The 18,203-nt window shown below is 40.1% G+C and overlaps 1 protein-coding gene across 38 annotated transcripts in view; it reads left to right on the top strand.

The window, feature by feature from the left end:
- The window catches only part of EPB41L3 (erythrocyte membrane protein band 4.1 like 3), a 143,102-nt gene that overhangs the window by 71,939 nt on the left and 52,960 nt on the right, over window positions 1–18,203 (top strand). For 25 of the 38 annotated variants that reach the window (XM_068191905.1, XM_068191866.1, XM_068191894.1 and 22 more), the window contains exons 2-3: window positions 4,537–4,721; window positions 10,011–10,208. In XM_068191905.1, the coding sequence (XP_068048006.1) occupies window positions 4,537–4,721; window positions 10,011–10,208 (383 nt within the window). Of the gene's footprint in view, window positions 1–4,515; window positions 4,722–10,010; window positions 10,209–18,203 lie in introns of all 38 variants that reach the window. The other 13 variants (XM_068191674.1, XM_068191779.1, XM_068191758.1 and 10 more) reach the window with 1 other exon arrangement.

The following is an 18,203-nucleotide window of genomic DNA, read 5'->3' as shown; positions in this document are numbered from 1 at the left end:
TTGTTAATGACTGCGGTGTTAATTAAACTGTGGGCTCTGCTGTCAATTAGCTGTGAATTTTGTTGCTCCGTGGCTGAAGCACAGAAGTTCTGTGCTCTGAAAACAAGAGGTAGAGTGTCAAGTTTTTGAATGTATGAATGTGTACAGTAGATTGGGACTGTCACTTGCTGCAGGGGACCAGGTGACACAGAGGACAGCATGGTTTTGGTTCTCCTTATGGAAAAAAGTAAATTATGTTCTCTAAGTCTATAGTGAGTAATTGGTAATGGAAATGGGAATCTCCCAAGCTACAATAGGTTGGTAGCTGAAGGAAAGAAGGTCTGGGTGTTGTGTCAGGATTTAGGATGTACGAATATCGCATAAGTAATTTGCAGGTTTTGTAATCTTTATGTAATGCCTTTGTGTAGAGTAATGGGTAGGAAAATATTTATTTTCTGTGATTTGGTTACATTATAGATAAAATTATTATAGAATGCCATGTTGATTTTTTGAAGTTGTGTTTTAATACTTTGATAGTATTAATATCTACACTCCCTTACCTGTTGTCAGCAGCACTAAAACACGGACATTTTAATATTTTACTGATATTTTTATTTTACACTGCTGACAGTACATACATTTTTAGCTTAAAATTTTAATAGTAGATTACAAAAAGCAAGTTTGGGGCTTCCCCTCTCCCCACGCCCCTCCCTTTAATCAAAAGACTTAATTTTCATTCTGATTTTCATTCTGCAGCCAAATGTACTTTTGCCTCAGACTATCTGAGGCAGCATCTGTGTTAAGTTTGGACTCAGCTAATCTTTTGGAATCTTTGAATACTGGGTTGTAAGCCAAAGTCTAGCTATCCAAGAGCACATCTGGCTTGCATAGTATTACCTCATTTGTATAAGGTAGTGCTCCCAGTTTCTCTTCATTGCTTTGTTTTCTGCTTGCTGGAAAGGGGAATTTGATACAGAGGCTGTGCTGGCAACAGAAAAAGTTTAAGGAACTTGAGTGTTTTCTTTCTTCCTGTGCTGAAATTCACATTAGAAGTCATGGTTTCGGTACATAGCCAGTTTTAGTAAACAATCAAAAAAGAATAAGAAATTCTCAGCCAGCTGAGTGCTTGATAAATGTTTAGGCACTACCAGCTATTCTGTCAGGTTTGCTGCATATAAACAAAGGTTGAGTAATATTTATGTTGGTAAATTTCTTAAGATTACTGTTATTTCTTTCAATAAATGAAATTACCTCTTTCCTAGGAGGGTTGTTGTGCTACTTATAACAAATGAAATGCTGTCAGAGTTCATGCGGATAAGCAGCTGTTTGCTGAGGAAGGCAAAACAACTTATTGGTTTGCACTGAGAGAGGAATGTTGTTTCCTGCCTTGTAATTTAGGTATTTTCCACCCTCTCTAGATGGAAGGAGATAAATCTTAACAGTACTCTCATCTGAGGAGTTTGTAAGAAATGGGATTTGCAGTGTGTTTGCTTTGCTTCTATTTACACCTGTAAGAGAACAGTGTGGGAAGAACAGTGTTTTGTTCTCAGTATTTGTTATTAAACGTGCTGCATGCATGGGGAAATAAAGACATTTGGAAATGGGCAACCCTGGGTTTATTAAATCCATCTGTTGTCTGACTAATGATAGTAATATTGTATCCAGGAAATCTCTTATGCTGAGAGATTTGATAAAGCACATGAAGTTTTCTAATAAAGCACTTTTAAAGCCAGCAAGAACTCATGGAACTGGAGAGAAAACCAGTAACTTTTAGAGAATAACTCAGTATTGTAAGGCTATGCTTCATGCATAGCCCCAGAAGAGTATAAGAACCTCGTTTGTTGATCCCTGAGATTCAAAATTAGCCCTGGCAGGAACAGTAAAACTTGTTTACATCTCATCCTACATGAAGTTGTTTTTTATGGGGCTATTTTAAATGTCTGTTTCCATGCTTGCAAACAGACAGTATACAAATATTCATTAGGAAAGAAGCTACACAGGGTGTAAAAATGACCTTTCAGAGGCTTGGTGATGGCAGCTGAAAGACAGACTTTTGGCTATCACTGGCTGGCAATCTGATCCTATAGAGAGTAATACCTCTTTCTAAAGAGAAGTATATATCATACAGCAAGTTTGTATTTACGCTGCTCTAAATAATATCAAGAGGGGGTAAAATGTATTACAACTTACTTCATGCATTACTCTTTATATTGGTCATAGGTGCTGTTTTGTACTGTTTGAGCAATGATTTTTGTAGCTGCATGTTAGGTTTTGGTAACTTCCTAATTCATAGAAAAAGAAAACTAAACACATAGTTTGAGGTTACTGAAATAATTGATTAATTTGCATTTCATGTCTGCACTTGGACAAAACAGGGTGGGGGGTGGGCAGAGGCAAACGTGAGACATTTGTGGAGGCCTAGGTGCTTTTAAAGCAAGGCAAATATAATGAGTGTCAGATGAGGAATAGTTCATTCCACGTTGATTTGACAGAAGCATAAAGCAAAACTCAGAGAGATTAACATTGTTGTTCAATTTAATGTTTAAAGCATACAAAAAAGAATGGCTTAGGAGAATTGAACATGGAGGATGGGTTTGAGTGATCTACATTGGAGGAACTTGTTTAGGCTTCCTTTGTAGCAAATTGAAGTTGCTCTAGTATGTAATTTATCACAGCTTAAAGCAGGAATTTAAAATAGGTCAGATGAATCCCTCTCTGAAACATCTGCTTTTCTGCTCTGCATTTAAAGTGACCATCTCAGATATGGACAGCTAGGGTTTGATTAAATGAACACCTTTCTCACTGTCACATTTTAAGACCCAAGTTAATTATTGTTTTTTGTAGATGCTAAGGACAATTTGTTAAATAACACATTTCAAAAAGTATTTTTTTTATAAAGTTGTGCCAGCCTGAGTGTAGAAATTTACGATGTGTTTCTAAACACGTGTGTCACATGTTAGTACCTTGAAAATGTGGCCTGAAGCATAAATCTGCCTTGTATGCTTTCTAGTTCTGCTTCTGCCCCCACTCCTCACACACAGAGCAGGAACTGAGCACAGGCTGAATGCTGTGACTTGCTTTGCTCTGCAGAGACGTGTATTCACTGGAGAGCTTAGCCTTGAAAGTGCAAGATACACAAGTGAGTTTGAAAATAGTAATTGGCCTCGTTTAAAACATTTTCTGTCAACCAATTTAGCTTATCAAACATTTAAATGAAGAAAACAACAAAGGTTTGTACTTTCCTTATGTTCTATAATAAACTTGCTTCTACTAGTAAGCACTGCAGTGTACGCTAGGAGTTCATACTGACTTGCTAGCAGTGAATTAGCAGATGCATGTTTTGTGGAATCACCTATAATTACACAGTAGCTATGGTTACCAGGTTAAAGAAATCATGTCCTGATGACTAACAGAAATAGATTGCAGCAGACTGGTTTGCCTTCAAGTTGCTTAGTAGCAAACTATTCAAGAATAAGTTTGTGAGGTCTGAGAACATACGAATAACAAACATCAAAGCACACTCCCTTTGCTGAACTGATGTAGTCTGCTTTTTCAAATCCTTGTTTTGAAAAAAAATCACAGTATTTTTTTTTAAGTTTGGTTTTGTGAGTATTTAGTTTGAGAATTGGGTGCCAACCACATATTTGCAACAAAACTATTTAATTAAAGTAGCTAAAATTTTGAATGAATGTTGCTAATATTTTTCATTTTTATTTAGTACTGGACAAAGTTAAGTAGAAACATAGACTTTTCACATTCAGTGGAATTTGTATTCCCTTCATTTGAAATCTAACACTTAGAATGACTTAATGAAAGTCTTTATGTTTTCTTTTAGATGCTGTAGCACTTAGAAAGAAATGACAGAAATGTAGATGAATTCAAGTGGGAAGGACAGAACTGGGTTTAAGGGCAAATGTATGTTTGCACTGTATGTATGCACAGTGCATACAGAAACATTTCAGATGTTTCTAGTATGTATAGAATCATAAAATCGTTTAGGTTGGAAAAGACCTCTAAGATCATCTGGTTCAACTATTAATATATTGCTTGGAAGCATCAAAAGTACTTGAGTACATTTCCAAAAGGGAGTGCAGATGTTGAGGAGCTCAAGTCCTGTTGATTTCATTGTAAAGGACAAAAGATTTAATTTTTCAAGTTTCCACATGGTTTAGAAACACAAACTCTACTGGATTTTGTTAGATTTAAGGCCCAATGTGTTACTCTCCCTTTGTGAATTATGGACTAGGTATTCTGTATTTAACTTGCACATAAGTCCTGTAACATCTGTGCATTACTATGTAGAATAAGATTTTTTGGCAATATTTTTTCCCTACAGTATGGATGCATTTAGACCTGGTCTTTTGCAGCAGGGAAGGTTTCCTAGGGATCCTGGTTGGGCCAATGTGATAGGCACTTAAGTTTTAAAGGCTGAGGATATTGAGACTAAAACTATCTGATCTTTCTTTTTGTATGCCTAGCTTACAAATTCACAGCCATGAGATTGTACTCAGTAGGTGTGCTCACCGTGTGTTGCAGAATAACCAACCATGACTACAGAATCGGGATCAGACACCGAGTCCAAGGATAAAGAGCAGGATCAGGAGGAGAGCCCTGCGCAGGAAGGGACGGCAGAGACCCAGCCGCAGGAGCAGCAGCCGCAGCAGCCGAGTGAAGAACACCAGACCGCGCTCGAGCAGTTCTCGGCTGTGGCAGCGCACAGCACGCCCGTGAGAAAGGAGCAGGTAAGGCAGCCCATGCACACAGGCTCACTGCACGCAACTGGCTGAGTACCCACCTACTGCTCCCAGGAAATAACCAACCTGGCACGTGTGGAGTGCAAATATATATTCAGATATGCATGGAAGGGTGTTTGATGGGATGCTGTAGATCTGGGCTGGTTGGTCTTTCGCGTTTAAAGGAAAATAGTTCTCAGGCAGAATGTTTTTAAATTCATGGCGGGTATTTCTGCCCCCAGTGCTTAAATAGGAGGGCAGTCTCATTAACTAAGTAGGAAACATCTTCGACCTTGCCTTTGCATTTGATAGCAAACAGTGTCAGTTTTTATGAAGCTGAAAATGTTTTCAGAGTTCATTTCTTTTGACACCTGCTGAACACTGATTTCGTGCTTGCTTGTCTGATGTGTGAGCCATGAAGAATGTGTGGCCCCTTAAGTTTCTCATGGGTCTGAAATGACTGCATTGTAATTACTTGAGCTATTCATGTAATAGGTTTCAGAAGAGCTATTGCGTGCTTTTCCATTTAGTTCATTGTTGCACTTATTAAATTTCCAGAAGCTGCTTTCTTCTTTCCGTTAATAATTTCCAGTCAATAGGATTAACAGGCATTTTTCTTCATGGATAAATGACACACAATTAATGGGGTACCTGAAAATCTCTTCCTTTGGCTTTGTAAGGTTATGACCCTCATCTGATTATATTTACCTTTGGAGAGTGGAATAAGCCAGTCTAGCTCCTCCTCTTCTCCATCCTTTTAAAAATTCTGGCTGTTAGAAGTGGACTCCTGTTCTTTTACTTGGTTGGGGTAGACAGTTCTGGCAAAGCAATTTTGATCTGTCAAATAGATCAGAAGTTTCATGGAATTAGTTTCGGGAAAAGAAGCAAAGCTTCTCCAAAAGAGATAGGTGTTGAATAAATTGGTCATTGATTAAAAGTGTAATTCTATCAGTCTTAGGCATAAGTATTAATATTTATATAGATGTTTTTCCCATCATCTTCAGTAATCTTTTCACTTCAAGTTTCTTTTCACATTAAAAATGTAAAACAAATAAACAACAGCAACAAAAAAACCCAAGCAACAAAATAAGCCCAACTCCAAAATAACCACACACACAAAAAACCTAAACTAATTTAGACACCAAGCCTGTCCACGTGTGTTTAGAGTTGTGGGGTGCTCTCATGTGCTACATGATCCCTTTCTTTCCCAGAGATCACCAGTTAACTGGTTTCTGTAGAAGGCAAGATAGAAGAAGAACTGGGTTAGTGAAGGGAATATGTGACACCTTCCTGCTGAGATTACCAGACTGAATCCAAATGTCCATGCTGTAAGCAGACTGCCAAATCCAACTGCACTGATAGGCTCAGTGTATTTCGTAGTGCCTTAAGTGTCTGTATTTCAGGAAAGGAACGTTTAAATGCAGCACTAAGAGACAAAGCTGTTTGCAATAGTGTCATTAAAAAGCCAGAAACTGAAAGATCTTATTCTCCCTCTTGCTGTCCATAATTGCAGTGAGGGAGTGGATTTTTGCTCTTACTTGTATGAGAGAACCTTGGGAAGGAAGATTTAAGTTACCAATCCATGAGAGTAACTTTTCTTTGTCATCCTATGCACATGAAACCCCCCAACATTTTAATGTAGGTGAATAACCTTTTCATATTGAGATTACCAGGTATTAGATAAATGAGTCCTTCCTATCAGGTGTAATAATGCAACTTCACTTTCTGCCTACCTTCCTGTCTCTTTGAAAAAGAGAAGGTGGCATCACACAAGGTTGGGCACCAAAGTTTCTGAGCATGCCATAAGTAGATGGGATTAATGTGTTTTGCAAGTGTGGCAATATCACTTCATAACCCAGTGAGAAGCTGCAAAGCATCCAAGATCTTTATTGCTGAATCCCATGACTCCAGAGGCATCCTTTGAGAAGAGGTCCAGCTTTAGAAGGGCTTGAACATACTGTGTCATACATGAGAGAGATTATGCTCAAAAATGCAAACCCTGAAGCAACTTGTGCTGCATTATTATTTAGTCTATAGTGCTTAAAAAATACTGCAAAAACAGAGCACAGAAACTACAAAAAAAAAAAAGTGCAGAAATACCTTGGACAAAAATTTAAGAAAAAGAATGAAGCTATGCTTGCAGAGTAAAAAATAATTCACTGTGTACATGGGTCTTTCACTGGCCATTTTTTTCCTGGATTCCAGGATGTCAGGTTTCTTTAGGAAGAAGAGACTTAATACAGTCTGAAAGTACCTCAATGCCTGAACATGTCAGCATAGTTTGGGGGAATCTTCTCTAATAGTTCTTGGCATATTTTGTTCTCCAGAAAAATGAGAGGAAAACCTTTTGTATGATTTTAACCTGGACACATTTTCCTGATCTTAATGTAGATGGGAACTTTAACAAAATAATCTCAGTAATATTTTTCCATATTTATAAATAAGCAAAACTCTGCAGTAGTCTTGATATACTGACTGTGTTTATGAAGGAAAATAATGACCAGTCCATTGGGATTCACACAAATTTCTTGCAGGCTGAGTATGGTTCTGAGGTTTAAATGGATGAGGGGTGTCCTTGTTGTGGATTTTTCTCTCAAAAAGCTTTTCTGTTTTCTTGAAAGAGATTAGTTCCATCCTGGGCTATTTTGTTGGTTGATTTTTGTTTGAGCACAGTGCTAACTCTCACATGAGAAATATAATGAGCCACTGGGTAAGACAGTGCATTTTTCCCCATCACTGGAATTATTTTTTTTTACCCACATATATGCATGTGCACCTTTCCTGGCAGTTTTCTTTTGACAAAACATGCATAAATCATCACAGCCCCTCTGCCCACCAGCAGCAGTGCAGTTCTGCGCAGAGGCCCAAGCAGGAGGCATCTTCAGTGTTGTTTATTTCTCATTGCACGAGGTTGGACCACGTGCCAGCTGGCTGCAGATGTGGTAGAAGGCTAGCTGGCCTCAAGCCTTGCTGTGAGCCCAGGGGGTCTCTCCCTCTTCATCACAGCTGCTGTGAGTGTTAAATGCTCAGCAAACAGCTGAGCATTATACCACTTACACTGAACCTTCATCTCCCACCAGTTTTCAAGGTATGTGAGGATCTTGACATCCAGGCACAGAGCTGGTGTCCAGCTGCTGGAAGGAGGAATTTCTCTTGTGCTGGAGCTAGATGGGAGAAGAGATGGCTGGTGCTAGGCTGCTCCTGAGGAATAACATTCATGGCCCAGGAGTGTCGGGATCTGTGATATTTAAATGATCCTGATTGTAGAAAGTCTCTGTCTTTCAGCCCTGCTGCCAAAGAAGGAGTCGTAATTCATCTGTGCTGGTTTTCAAGGTTGTTTTTTTCTTATTATCCAAAATATTTTCTCTCTGACCTGCAGCAGGTCGGTCTTGCAGGGCTCTTCCCCTCAGTGGGATGTTACAAACATCATATACTAGAAACTACTTGTGCTATATTTACAATAACGTGCCAATATCTGTCACCCATGGTGAACAGTGTGTCCCCAGCCTAAACCCATACAAAAATGCCAACACCACAGTGAAACATGGAGGGCATGAGGAAGAAGAAAAAGGACAAGGCACGCCCAATTTTCCTCCATCTTGCCCGCTTTGAACCCCTTATCTAGAATCCTAAAATTCTACTTTTGCACCCATGCCACTCTAATTATTACTTATATCAAACACTCAGAGCTTGTAATTCATCCTGTAGGATTGAAAACTCTTTTCCATGGACAGAGATCAGAGACAATGTCTCTTGGGGCTCTGTACAGGGGGTTTCTGACCTCCTGCCAGGGTCCCAGACCTTCCAGGGCAGCCACAGGGATGCCCTGGATTCCCACACAGGAGATGCAATAGATTTTGAAAGCAGCTCTTCTTGCCTTTTTATCTTTTAATCCCCACTCTTTTTCAGTTTCCTCATCCAGGAATGTCCAGGAGGCCATTGCTGTGTCCTCCTTTCAGAAAAAGGAAGACTGTGAGGTCTTGCCATGCCTCTTTGTAATTTGCTGGGCTTTGGTGGGAGCTAACACAGCCGGCTCAAATTGTCCTTTGCCCCATTGTCAGAAGGCAGAGGAGAAACTTAAAGCTTGTTTTTATTGAATCATTCCGGGACAGTACCCTGTGATTTAGAAGTACAGTATTGTTTCAGGTTATATGATGCAACATTGTTCTGGTCTCAAGGCAGCTTAAAGCCTTTGGATGGATTTGCTCCACTCTCATGAAGGTTTATTATATGTAATGAATGGAAACAGACTTGCAGGATTAATATACAATATATTTCCACTGATGCTTGTTGCTTATTACACTGAAATATTTCAGAGCCAGAGTAGATTGGGTGTTTTTTTGCCTTGTAGTGAGATAACAGAAAGATGTTTTTATTTAACTTAAGGTTTAGCTGAGGTATTACTGCATTCCTTTTGAGGTTTTGTTTGGAGTCTATCAAGGATATAACTGATGAGAAGGGTAATGACTGCAGCACAGAGCTGTTGCTAGGAAGGGTGAAATGCTGTAGAGTTGTTCTGGCTTTCATCTAGTGCTGTGGAGAGGACTATGGGCTCTGCTGCATCACAGTAAATTCAAATGGCCTGACCCTCAGATAAACCCAAGCAAAAGCAACCATGTTCATTTACTTCTTGCCCCTCTTCCCTGCCCTATATTTGTCTTCCAAATAGCACCTACTTCTCTCCAGCTTGAGAGACTTAATGGGCATCAGCAGAGACCAAAATTCATCCTCTCATCTTTGGGGAGCCTTTAACTTTCCCAGGGACGTCAGCATCCCCTTACGAATTTACACTGTTTGGGTGGGATCCATGCCCTCATTCAGGGACTGTTTTCCCACTGACAGCAAAATTAGTGCAAACTTGATGGTGTTTTTCTATTCTGTATGACACCATGGAAACATCATAGTATTTAACAGGTACAGGACTTCAAGGTAATATCAAGAAGGTGTAGGAGTATCTGTTCATCAACAAAATTTACTGATTACTCAGTATTTCCAAAATGCCAAAAAAACAAGTACAGGAAGTGCAAGTGGGATTTTGTACCTGTGGAAAAAGTAGAAGCCTTAAAATATTTTCATGAATGCCCCTCCTTCATGGATATTCTGTACATTTTGGAGGGAGAATGTAGGGCTGGAAGTAATATGGGAACTCTTTTCAGGACTCTGTCCTGCATCAGGGGCTTTCTTGTCCAAGCCCCAAAAAAGGCTCACTTTAAATGCTTGGGTGCAGCATGTAAATTGAATTGCAGGGCATGATTGGTTTACCTTATTTCAAAAGGTATCTTCCTTTTCTCTTTATAGGCCACAGAGAAAGAACAGGAGTTTGCTGCTGCGAGTGCAAAACAGCTGGAATACCAGCAGCTAGAGGACGACAAGCTCTCTCAAAAATCTTCATCTAGCAAACTTTCCAAGTCTCCTCTAAAGATTGTCAAGAAACCGAAAAATATGCAATGCAAAGTGACACTCCTGGATGGATCGGAATATGCGTGTGAAGTAGAGGTAAATGGCTTTTTGTCATCTTTTTTTTTTTCATCCTGTCAGGAGATAAATGGTGAAAATTGTGTTTCTAATTTAAGAAAAAGGATGAATGGCGTGATATTTCACCAGTGTCAAGCACAGAGATACTTCCATTGTTTTCTCTGGAGGTTGTTGAAGATGGTGCAGAGATTTGAGCTAGGTGAGGGGTTCTGAGCACTCCCTGAAACAGCCAGAGACTGTGGATTAATATTCTGTTGGCACTTGCCACAGCAGAATGCAGAAAGCAAAGTATGGGCAACAAAGCCCAAAACAAATAAGGGTTTTGATCTCACTGGGCTTTTCTTTTCTTTGGTACTTTACTGAGTTGAGTCTTCCATTGAGTCATTGTCCATACAGAAATTCTGACTATTATGAGATTACTGCGGGCATGAGAGACACCCTGGGCAAGCAGGGAAAATGTCAAGCACATATAGCAGTGAGAATGGAGAGTTTTGTGTACTTTTCCATGATGTCTGTGAATCATAACTGTGTTGGAATGTTACTGGCAAAAAGATGCTGTGATTTTTCTGTAAGGAAGCTTGCCTTCCCTGCTGGGACTCTGATAGGAATCTACTTTTGGGAGGGATGATCTTTGCTGTCACTTAAAGCCAGTCTGTGCCTGTGGGCAGACCCATGCTAAGAGGATATCTTCAACTCCAGAAGGCCTCAGAAAAGCAAAAAAATTGAGCTCATTTAGCACCTCAGAGTAAGCATGAGAAAATTCAGCATCTCAGGGTGGACCCTTTCTCCATTCAGTCACTGTCATCAAGGTGACTTTTGGGCAGTGGACCAGCCTGTCCTGTTTTAGGTCAGAAGGTCATGCACACAAGAAAAGGCTGAGCCTGATCAAGCAGTGGCTGTAGAGGAAGGATGAGGAAGAGGGCCTGGCTAAGCCAGTAGTCCTTTGGGTAACTGCGGAATTTCATGGAGAAGAAAAGCCACTGGGGAGAACAGGAGAGTATAAAGGTAGAGATGAAATAGTCTGCAGGCTTGAAAGGGAGATCCGCAGGAGCATGGAGAAGAAGAAAGGGCAGAGAAAAGGAGTACCTGACTGGGAGCCAAATCATGGCATGTTTATAAGCATGTTGCACTCAGCCCAGTTGTCCTTCAGCTGCTCTCATTTTAGGTGAATTGGAGAGTGGCAGGTGAGGAAAGACCTTATTGGTTTTTAGTTAACCCTGGCTTTACAGTTTGGGTCAAATGTTGTGATGCTAGGAGTGAGCTGCAAACAGAAGCTGGTATTTTACTACTCTTACAGCAAATTAGCTGTCTATGTGACTGAGTATCTTTTCATTTCACTGGCTAAGTCCCATGTTGTTTCCTTCAGCCTAGGACTAGCTATCTAGGACTAGTCACATCTTTTGTGACTATTAAGTGGTCATTTCTTGACTTGCAATCTCAGTTTTGTCACTCAGGGATAGTGTGGGAGCCATTAAACTGGAGGAATGACTCATACTGGCTTTGATGGAAAGAGTCAACTCATTTCAGCTTTTGCCACTTGCTTGTAAAATGTGAGTCACTTTTTGGAATACAATCAAGCAAATCTTACCAAATAAGATTTCTATGGAAATCTTGTCTAGCAGGCTGAGCTTTATTGGAATCTAAGATGGAGCAGAAAGGGAGATTTGTTACATTAGATTTCCACGTATGCAAAAAAATGCTGTTAATGCTTTTTATAGGAAGTTTCATTCTTTCACTAAACTTGAGTTCTCTTAAAGCATAAAAATGATGGCATATGGAAGCCGTCATATTTTATTGCTTGTCAGATTTCTCTGCTTTGCAAGTTCTGAATAGCTCTTAAATAATGTCCAGCATAAGTTTTGTAGGAATTTTTTCTACTTACATAGCTGAAATATTTTCAAGTTGTATTGACTATCATCAGTAATCATTTTACCTGCTTCTAAGATGATCAGGCTTCCCAGGCAGAATGTAATATTGATGAGAATCGAGCTCCTAAAAGGATGACTTTTCAAATGACTGTAAGGCTATGATGGTGAGTAGACTATGGGGCACATTGAAACAAATTAGTTAGGAGGAACAAATATTTCAGGGAACGAGTGCAGCTGGAGTGGTGATACACCTTACATACCTTAAACAGTGTGATTCAGACTTTGCATCCTTCCTAAGTAGTATTATCAGTATGTTGTATGTATTGATGGTACACCTGCAGGTGCTTCTGTGGCACAGCCCACTCTAGCCCATGGGAGTTCTTGGTAGATCCAAAGGAAGTCCACTTCCTACATGCATAAAGTTTAGCTACAGCAAAAGGATGCTGAGTCCAGCCAAGACAAATGATGTGATTTCCACTGTGTTTTTTCTCCAGAGGAGTAAAAAAGTATTCACAAAGGGAGTTAGTAGGGCAGGGAAACTGAGGGTCTGTCTCAGGAGACTTCCCAGGAAATTGTGTAGGAGGCTGAAGGTGAAGTTCTACAGAAGTTTCTGGTAATAAAATTCTCTGTCAGTTACACAGAAACTCAATGCTGCAGCGTGAGAATCAATCCATCATATTTCAGAAAATTGCTATCATATTTTAAGGATCACCTTCATGTGAACTCACTATTTTAATTTAAATGGGGGGAAATGTATGCACAAGCATGCATACATACATACATACAGATATATATATACACATATATATATAAATGCACAAGCATACATACATACATACAGATATATATATACATATATATATATGTTCTTCTCTGTTAGCAGCACACAAAGCCATGAAGTTTTTACAGAATCACAGAATATTATGAGTTGGAAGGTACTCAAAAGGATCATTAAGTCCAACTCTTAAGTGAATGGCCAATACAGGGATTGAACCCACCCCCTTGGTGTAATTATCACCATGCTGTAAGCAAGTGAGCTAATCTTTCTTTTACATATATATATAAAAAGTATACTGAGGCACCCAACAAATAATGGAGGTCAGCAAATTCCCCAAGACTAATTCTTTAAAAGAAAAGGGAGAGGGACAGATAACATGGCAATCAGATATTTAATACTTCCATTCCTTGTGTTCAACCCACATATCTGCATCTTTCAGAGTAAACAGTGACCCAAGGTTGGGATGTGACAATTTTTAGATGTGAGTCGGAAATATTATGACAACTGTGTTGTCAGTTCCTTTCTTTCTGCTCCATGTGTATCATGCTTCTACCTACTGAAGGCTACAAAACAATGTAATCTGGAAGGACCAGAAACTTAGAAACCTAATTTTGAGCTAGAATAATAGCTCTGTCAGTGAATCTTGATTTGAATGCAGGCCAGGTATTTATCTCTCCAGAACTGCATTCCCTAGTCTGGGAGTTGGGGATCCTTATAGAATCCATCAGTTATTCTATAAAGTGCTTTGCAAATGACAAATGCTTTTTATGTATGTTAAATATTAATGTAATTTAGAGGAGCTTATTGCTCTCCAGTAGAGCACAACTTGCATCTTATCAATTATGTGTTCATCCCACTAATGACCTGGCAGCCGACGTGGCATGTACTCACAGATTGAGACACTTCTGAGGCAAGTTTGGTTAATCCATTATGCCCTTGCTGTCCTTTGTTTCAGAAGCCCCTCTTTCTTACTCCATATTTAATGCGGAGCATTTTCACTGTCTGCTGCTATATCTTTTAATCTCTCTCACATTCAGAGCTTTGCGTTTGTGACACTGAGGGTTTTTTCATGTTGTATGAGATGTATGAGGGAAAGTGTAGCGGAGCTAACTTCAAAGCTGAGGTTAACAGGGGGTCATCTAATGTAGTCACAATTCAGTGAAAGGATCTTAGGCAAATACCAGGTAAAAGCTTTCCCTTGTGGCCCTGCAGTGGTACTGCCTGTGTTCTCTATCTGTCCTGACCCAGAAACTCTTTCATGCAGTAACACATTACAAGCCAAAACCAGGTTAAGGAGGTTACTCAACCTGTTCATTCATCCTCCTCCAAAACCATAAACCACCGGCATTACCATCTGTACCCCCGATGCTGCTCTTGTCCAGAAGCCTGCAGATGGTAGTGGCAGCCTCATTTCAGAGTAGGGTTTCCTTTCCAAGGTGGGATGGCCACCTCATGGTGCTTCCCCTCTCCAGGGAAAGCTGTTGGCTTTTAGAGAAGAGGTATTTGTGCATTGACATTGTCCCCCATCTGCCAAGACAAACAGCCTCAGGGCATGTGTGTGTTTCTCCCACGTCATGAAGAACCTGGAGATTTCTGAGGGCGTTGGATCACAGAAGTCAATGCAGTCCATTCAGAGGGACAAAGCGTGGTGGTTTCCACCTAAATGTTCACCCCTGCTGGCAGTGGTTTTTCTTGGGTTGTTCATTGTGCTCTCCCAGCCAGCATCATGCTTAGAAATGTTGATTGACAAAGTGTCCAAGGCCAGAGCTGTGGCCAAAACTGCACTTCAAATTGTCTCTTTTAAGTGAGACCTATGCTTTGCATTCATTGGTTTGAAAAGCTAAGGAGAAAGCAAGATCCAAGACTGCAAATTAATTTCAGATAACCTAAAAAAGGTAATGAACACACTAGTTCAAGTTTTTCCTAAGATTCAAGAAAAGAAGCAAAAATAACTTACTTCTGGGTTTCTTCTTTAAGTTTTAAGTAGGAGTTTTCAAATGCTGTACTACAATTATGTTTTTTATAATTTATTTCCCTTGTTGTCCATATCTGCCCCATCTCAATTTTCTGTTATCTAGACCACTGCATTTTAATTAAAAGATGCAAGTGGAACAAGCTGTCATGCTCTCCATTACACATAGCCTAATTTAAAGTGTCTTTCTAAAACAAGTTGGAATTTGTCTTTGTTTCTGCTCTAAATATATACCTGCTGTCACTCACAATGTGAGGGCAGAAAGCTGTAATATAATCTGTCTAAATAAATGGCAAAATAATTAGATTTAATTTTGAAAGGCTCAGCTGTCTGAGGCCATTGGTAATTTATACTCTTTCGTCATTCCTGTACCACTCAGACTTTCTTATCATGCAGGCCACCGGTGAATGAAAACAAATGTTTCCATGGCAGCCTGTCTGTGGCATCTCTGCAGCCCTACATCAAACAGCAAGCTGACGTAGGATCCAGATAAGCTGCACAGCACATGAAGAAACAGCATCTTACAAAGTATTACTGTTAACCCCACTTCTGTCTGAGTGGGGGTCAGCTGAGGTAGAAAGGGACTGGTAAAAATACACTATATATGGGTGCTTTTAGCTCCAGTTTTCTCAGTCATGCTGCCACTGCAACCTGGGCAGTGGTTCGGTGTCCCATACTGTAGCCACTGTTACACCTTTGTAATGAAGTTCTGGTGACTTCCTCCCTGGTGGAGACCCCACTTTCTTAATGGATTTCTCCACATCCTTAAGTGACATCAGAGTAGCATGCTTGAGTTCAAATAGCAAGAAGTTTTCTTTTCATACATTTAAAACCAGGATTTCTAACATGGATCAAAGCAGACTGGAGTGAACTGGTTCCTTTCTGCCCTATAGAAGTATGGGCTGATAATCCTTTTTGAAGACAAAATGGACATGAAATAAATGGATTCTCTAATAGTCGAAGTATTGCTTTTTGCATGAATTTCTCATTTTCCTGTTAAAAAGTGAGAATACATGATGCGTCCTTAAAAAATAAGTCATTGAAGATGGTCTTAGGACAGGCTTGAAGGGTTGAGAACATGCAGAATTATTTCTGCACTGCCACCTCTGCCAGAAATGAAAGAGAGCAGTGGCTGCCTGTGCTGCTTTTCCTGACCTGCAAGACTCCCTCTGGAGGAAAAATCCTCCTGTGTTTCTGTATGATAGAGGGGGAATGCATGGCCCCCTGGTCCCCCTCCCCATGCAGTCACAGCTAGCCCTTCCCTGGGAGTTTCTGTGTGTGGACCTGCAAGCCGCTTTTGCATGGGGAGTTTAATAACACCAAATTTCTCCTCGTTTTTGAGGTAGAGTTTAAGGTCAGGAAGGAAACCTTGTAATAAGATGCACTCTGCATTCTGAAGGATACAGTTTCAGTTACCCCCTGCACATTTTAATTGTTTAATGAATTCCACAGAGTCTCTTGCAAATGGCTTTACATGTGAAACTGATTACTGAATGCAAGAGGACTTTTTAAAATAAGTCTTTCCTTTTGACCTACTCATTGCTTACACTTCACTTAATTTAATATGAAGACCTTTGTTTTGGGCTTTGTTTCTTCCCCAGGATATATTTCAGTAGAAGTGACTGGGTTGAGAGGCACCATTGCTGTTACACAGCATGTTTTCTGTCCCCAGACCCTCTAATTAGGGCTGACTTGGATTAGCCAGGGGATTCACTTAAGATCAATGTTACCTGACACATGTCAGTAGGAGTCTTGAGTATTGCCTGAATATGTTTCAGCTGAATAAAGTTAAACAGTTCTTCTGACTTGCTTTTTCCAAATACCCTAGGCCTCTTTTTATGAGTCAAAATAGTTGTCAATTCAAGAAGCATAATGATCCGGAAATCAGCATCAATGTCATGATGATCTCATAATGATCAACTGTGAGGCTGAGAAGAGAAAGGTTTTTTTCTCTTCAGTTTTGTACTTAAAACAAAAAAGTGTTTGGGCTCCCTTTTAGTGATTGTAGTTATTATTCTTATTTCACTGAAGCTAATGAAATCTAAACCAAAACAAGCCAGTTGAACTAAGCCTTTTGGAAATGCCATAAGGCTGAGGGAATGGGGCTGGAGCATTTTTGCCTTGCCAGGGGAGGCTCAGGTCCCCCACAGCTTCTTGTGGCTGGGAACGTCTGGGTTGTGTGGTATTCAACGAGAAGGTGTCTATAACCTTGGTAGGGAGACACCTAAACATTTAGACAGATATTTTCTCCAGTTAATATGCAGGTATTTTAGAGACAGAAGGAGGAACCAAGAATTAAAATTAAGTCACTCCTTTAGATGTACCAAGTGAACAGCAGGTGGGGCCTTAAATTACACATTTTGGCACAGCAGAGGACATGGTCACAATCAAAATCCAGAAGCTTAAAAAAAATTGTATACATTTTCTCCACATCTACATTTTCTACATCTAATCCTCTTAACTAGTGCCTTTAGTTTCTGAAAATTATTTGTGCAGTGAAATGTTGTGTTTATCAGGCAAAAATACTCATTTTGATACCTTGGAGGTTCCAGCCATTTTTCATAAAATTGAAAACTAATGTGAGCAGTCCACCTACACTGACAAATACTTTCAGCTGCTCTGAAACTGCATATATTTTGGGGATAAATGGTTAGCTGAAAACTTTCTGTTGGAATAATGCCTCTGCTTCCCTCCCTTTGGAGAAACAGTTGGACACAAGCCAGGAAACAGGAGCTTGTTCTCCATCTGGCAAAGTTTTTAAAAACTAGGTTTGATCATGCACTCTCAAACTGAGGTACTGCAAGGTTCATTGCTGGTAAATCTGTTTGCAAGAGCCCAGGAGAGGATGATCTTCCACCTGTCTTTCACTCCAGACTGAGAGATGTCTATTGGCTCCAGGGGTCCTGTTCTTGTCACCATTTTTGCTGATGGCCTCGCCAGGGTAAGACTGCATCAGTCGTCTCATGTTTGTCTTCTCCAGGCTTATTGCCTGGGGCGGTCTTGTCCCCAGAGAGCCTCCAGCTTTTAAGTGGAGCGCCTTGTGCAGCCAGCACCCAACCTCTGCAAGTATTTTTTAACAACTGCTGGAATATAAATAAAAGAGAGTGGGTGACAGGCTTTGTCTTTTCCCTTTTCCAAATGGACGCTCAAAGCCTTCTGCTGTTTCTGTACAATGTGTACATTCGTCTACCTCATGCCCAACCAACACAGAAGTTGCTGATTTTCATGTCACTGCCCAGTCATGCTCCTGCCAAGCCTCACTGCATTTTGTCATGTTCTGTTTCTGTGTCAATGAAGTGCCTGCTGCTTGTTCCAGTCCCAACTGAGCTATTTAAATTCATCAACTCTGTTTCTAGTTGCTCCAGTTTATAGGTGCTGTCCCCACATTTACACTTAGA

This window comes from Anomalospiza imberbis, chromosome 1 (genome assembly GCF_031753505.1).
Source record: "Anomalospiza imberbis isolate Cuckoo-Finch-1a 21T00152 chromosome 1, ASM3175350v1, whole genome shotgun sequence".
Lineage (NCBI taxonomy): Eukaryota > Metazoa > Chordata > Aves > Passeriformes > Viduidae > Anomalospiza > Anomalospiza imberbis.
The sequence above is the reverse complement of the archived record's forward strand: the minus strand, read 5'-3'. Positions and strand labels throughout refer to the sequence as shown.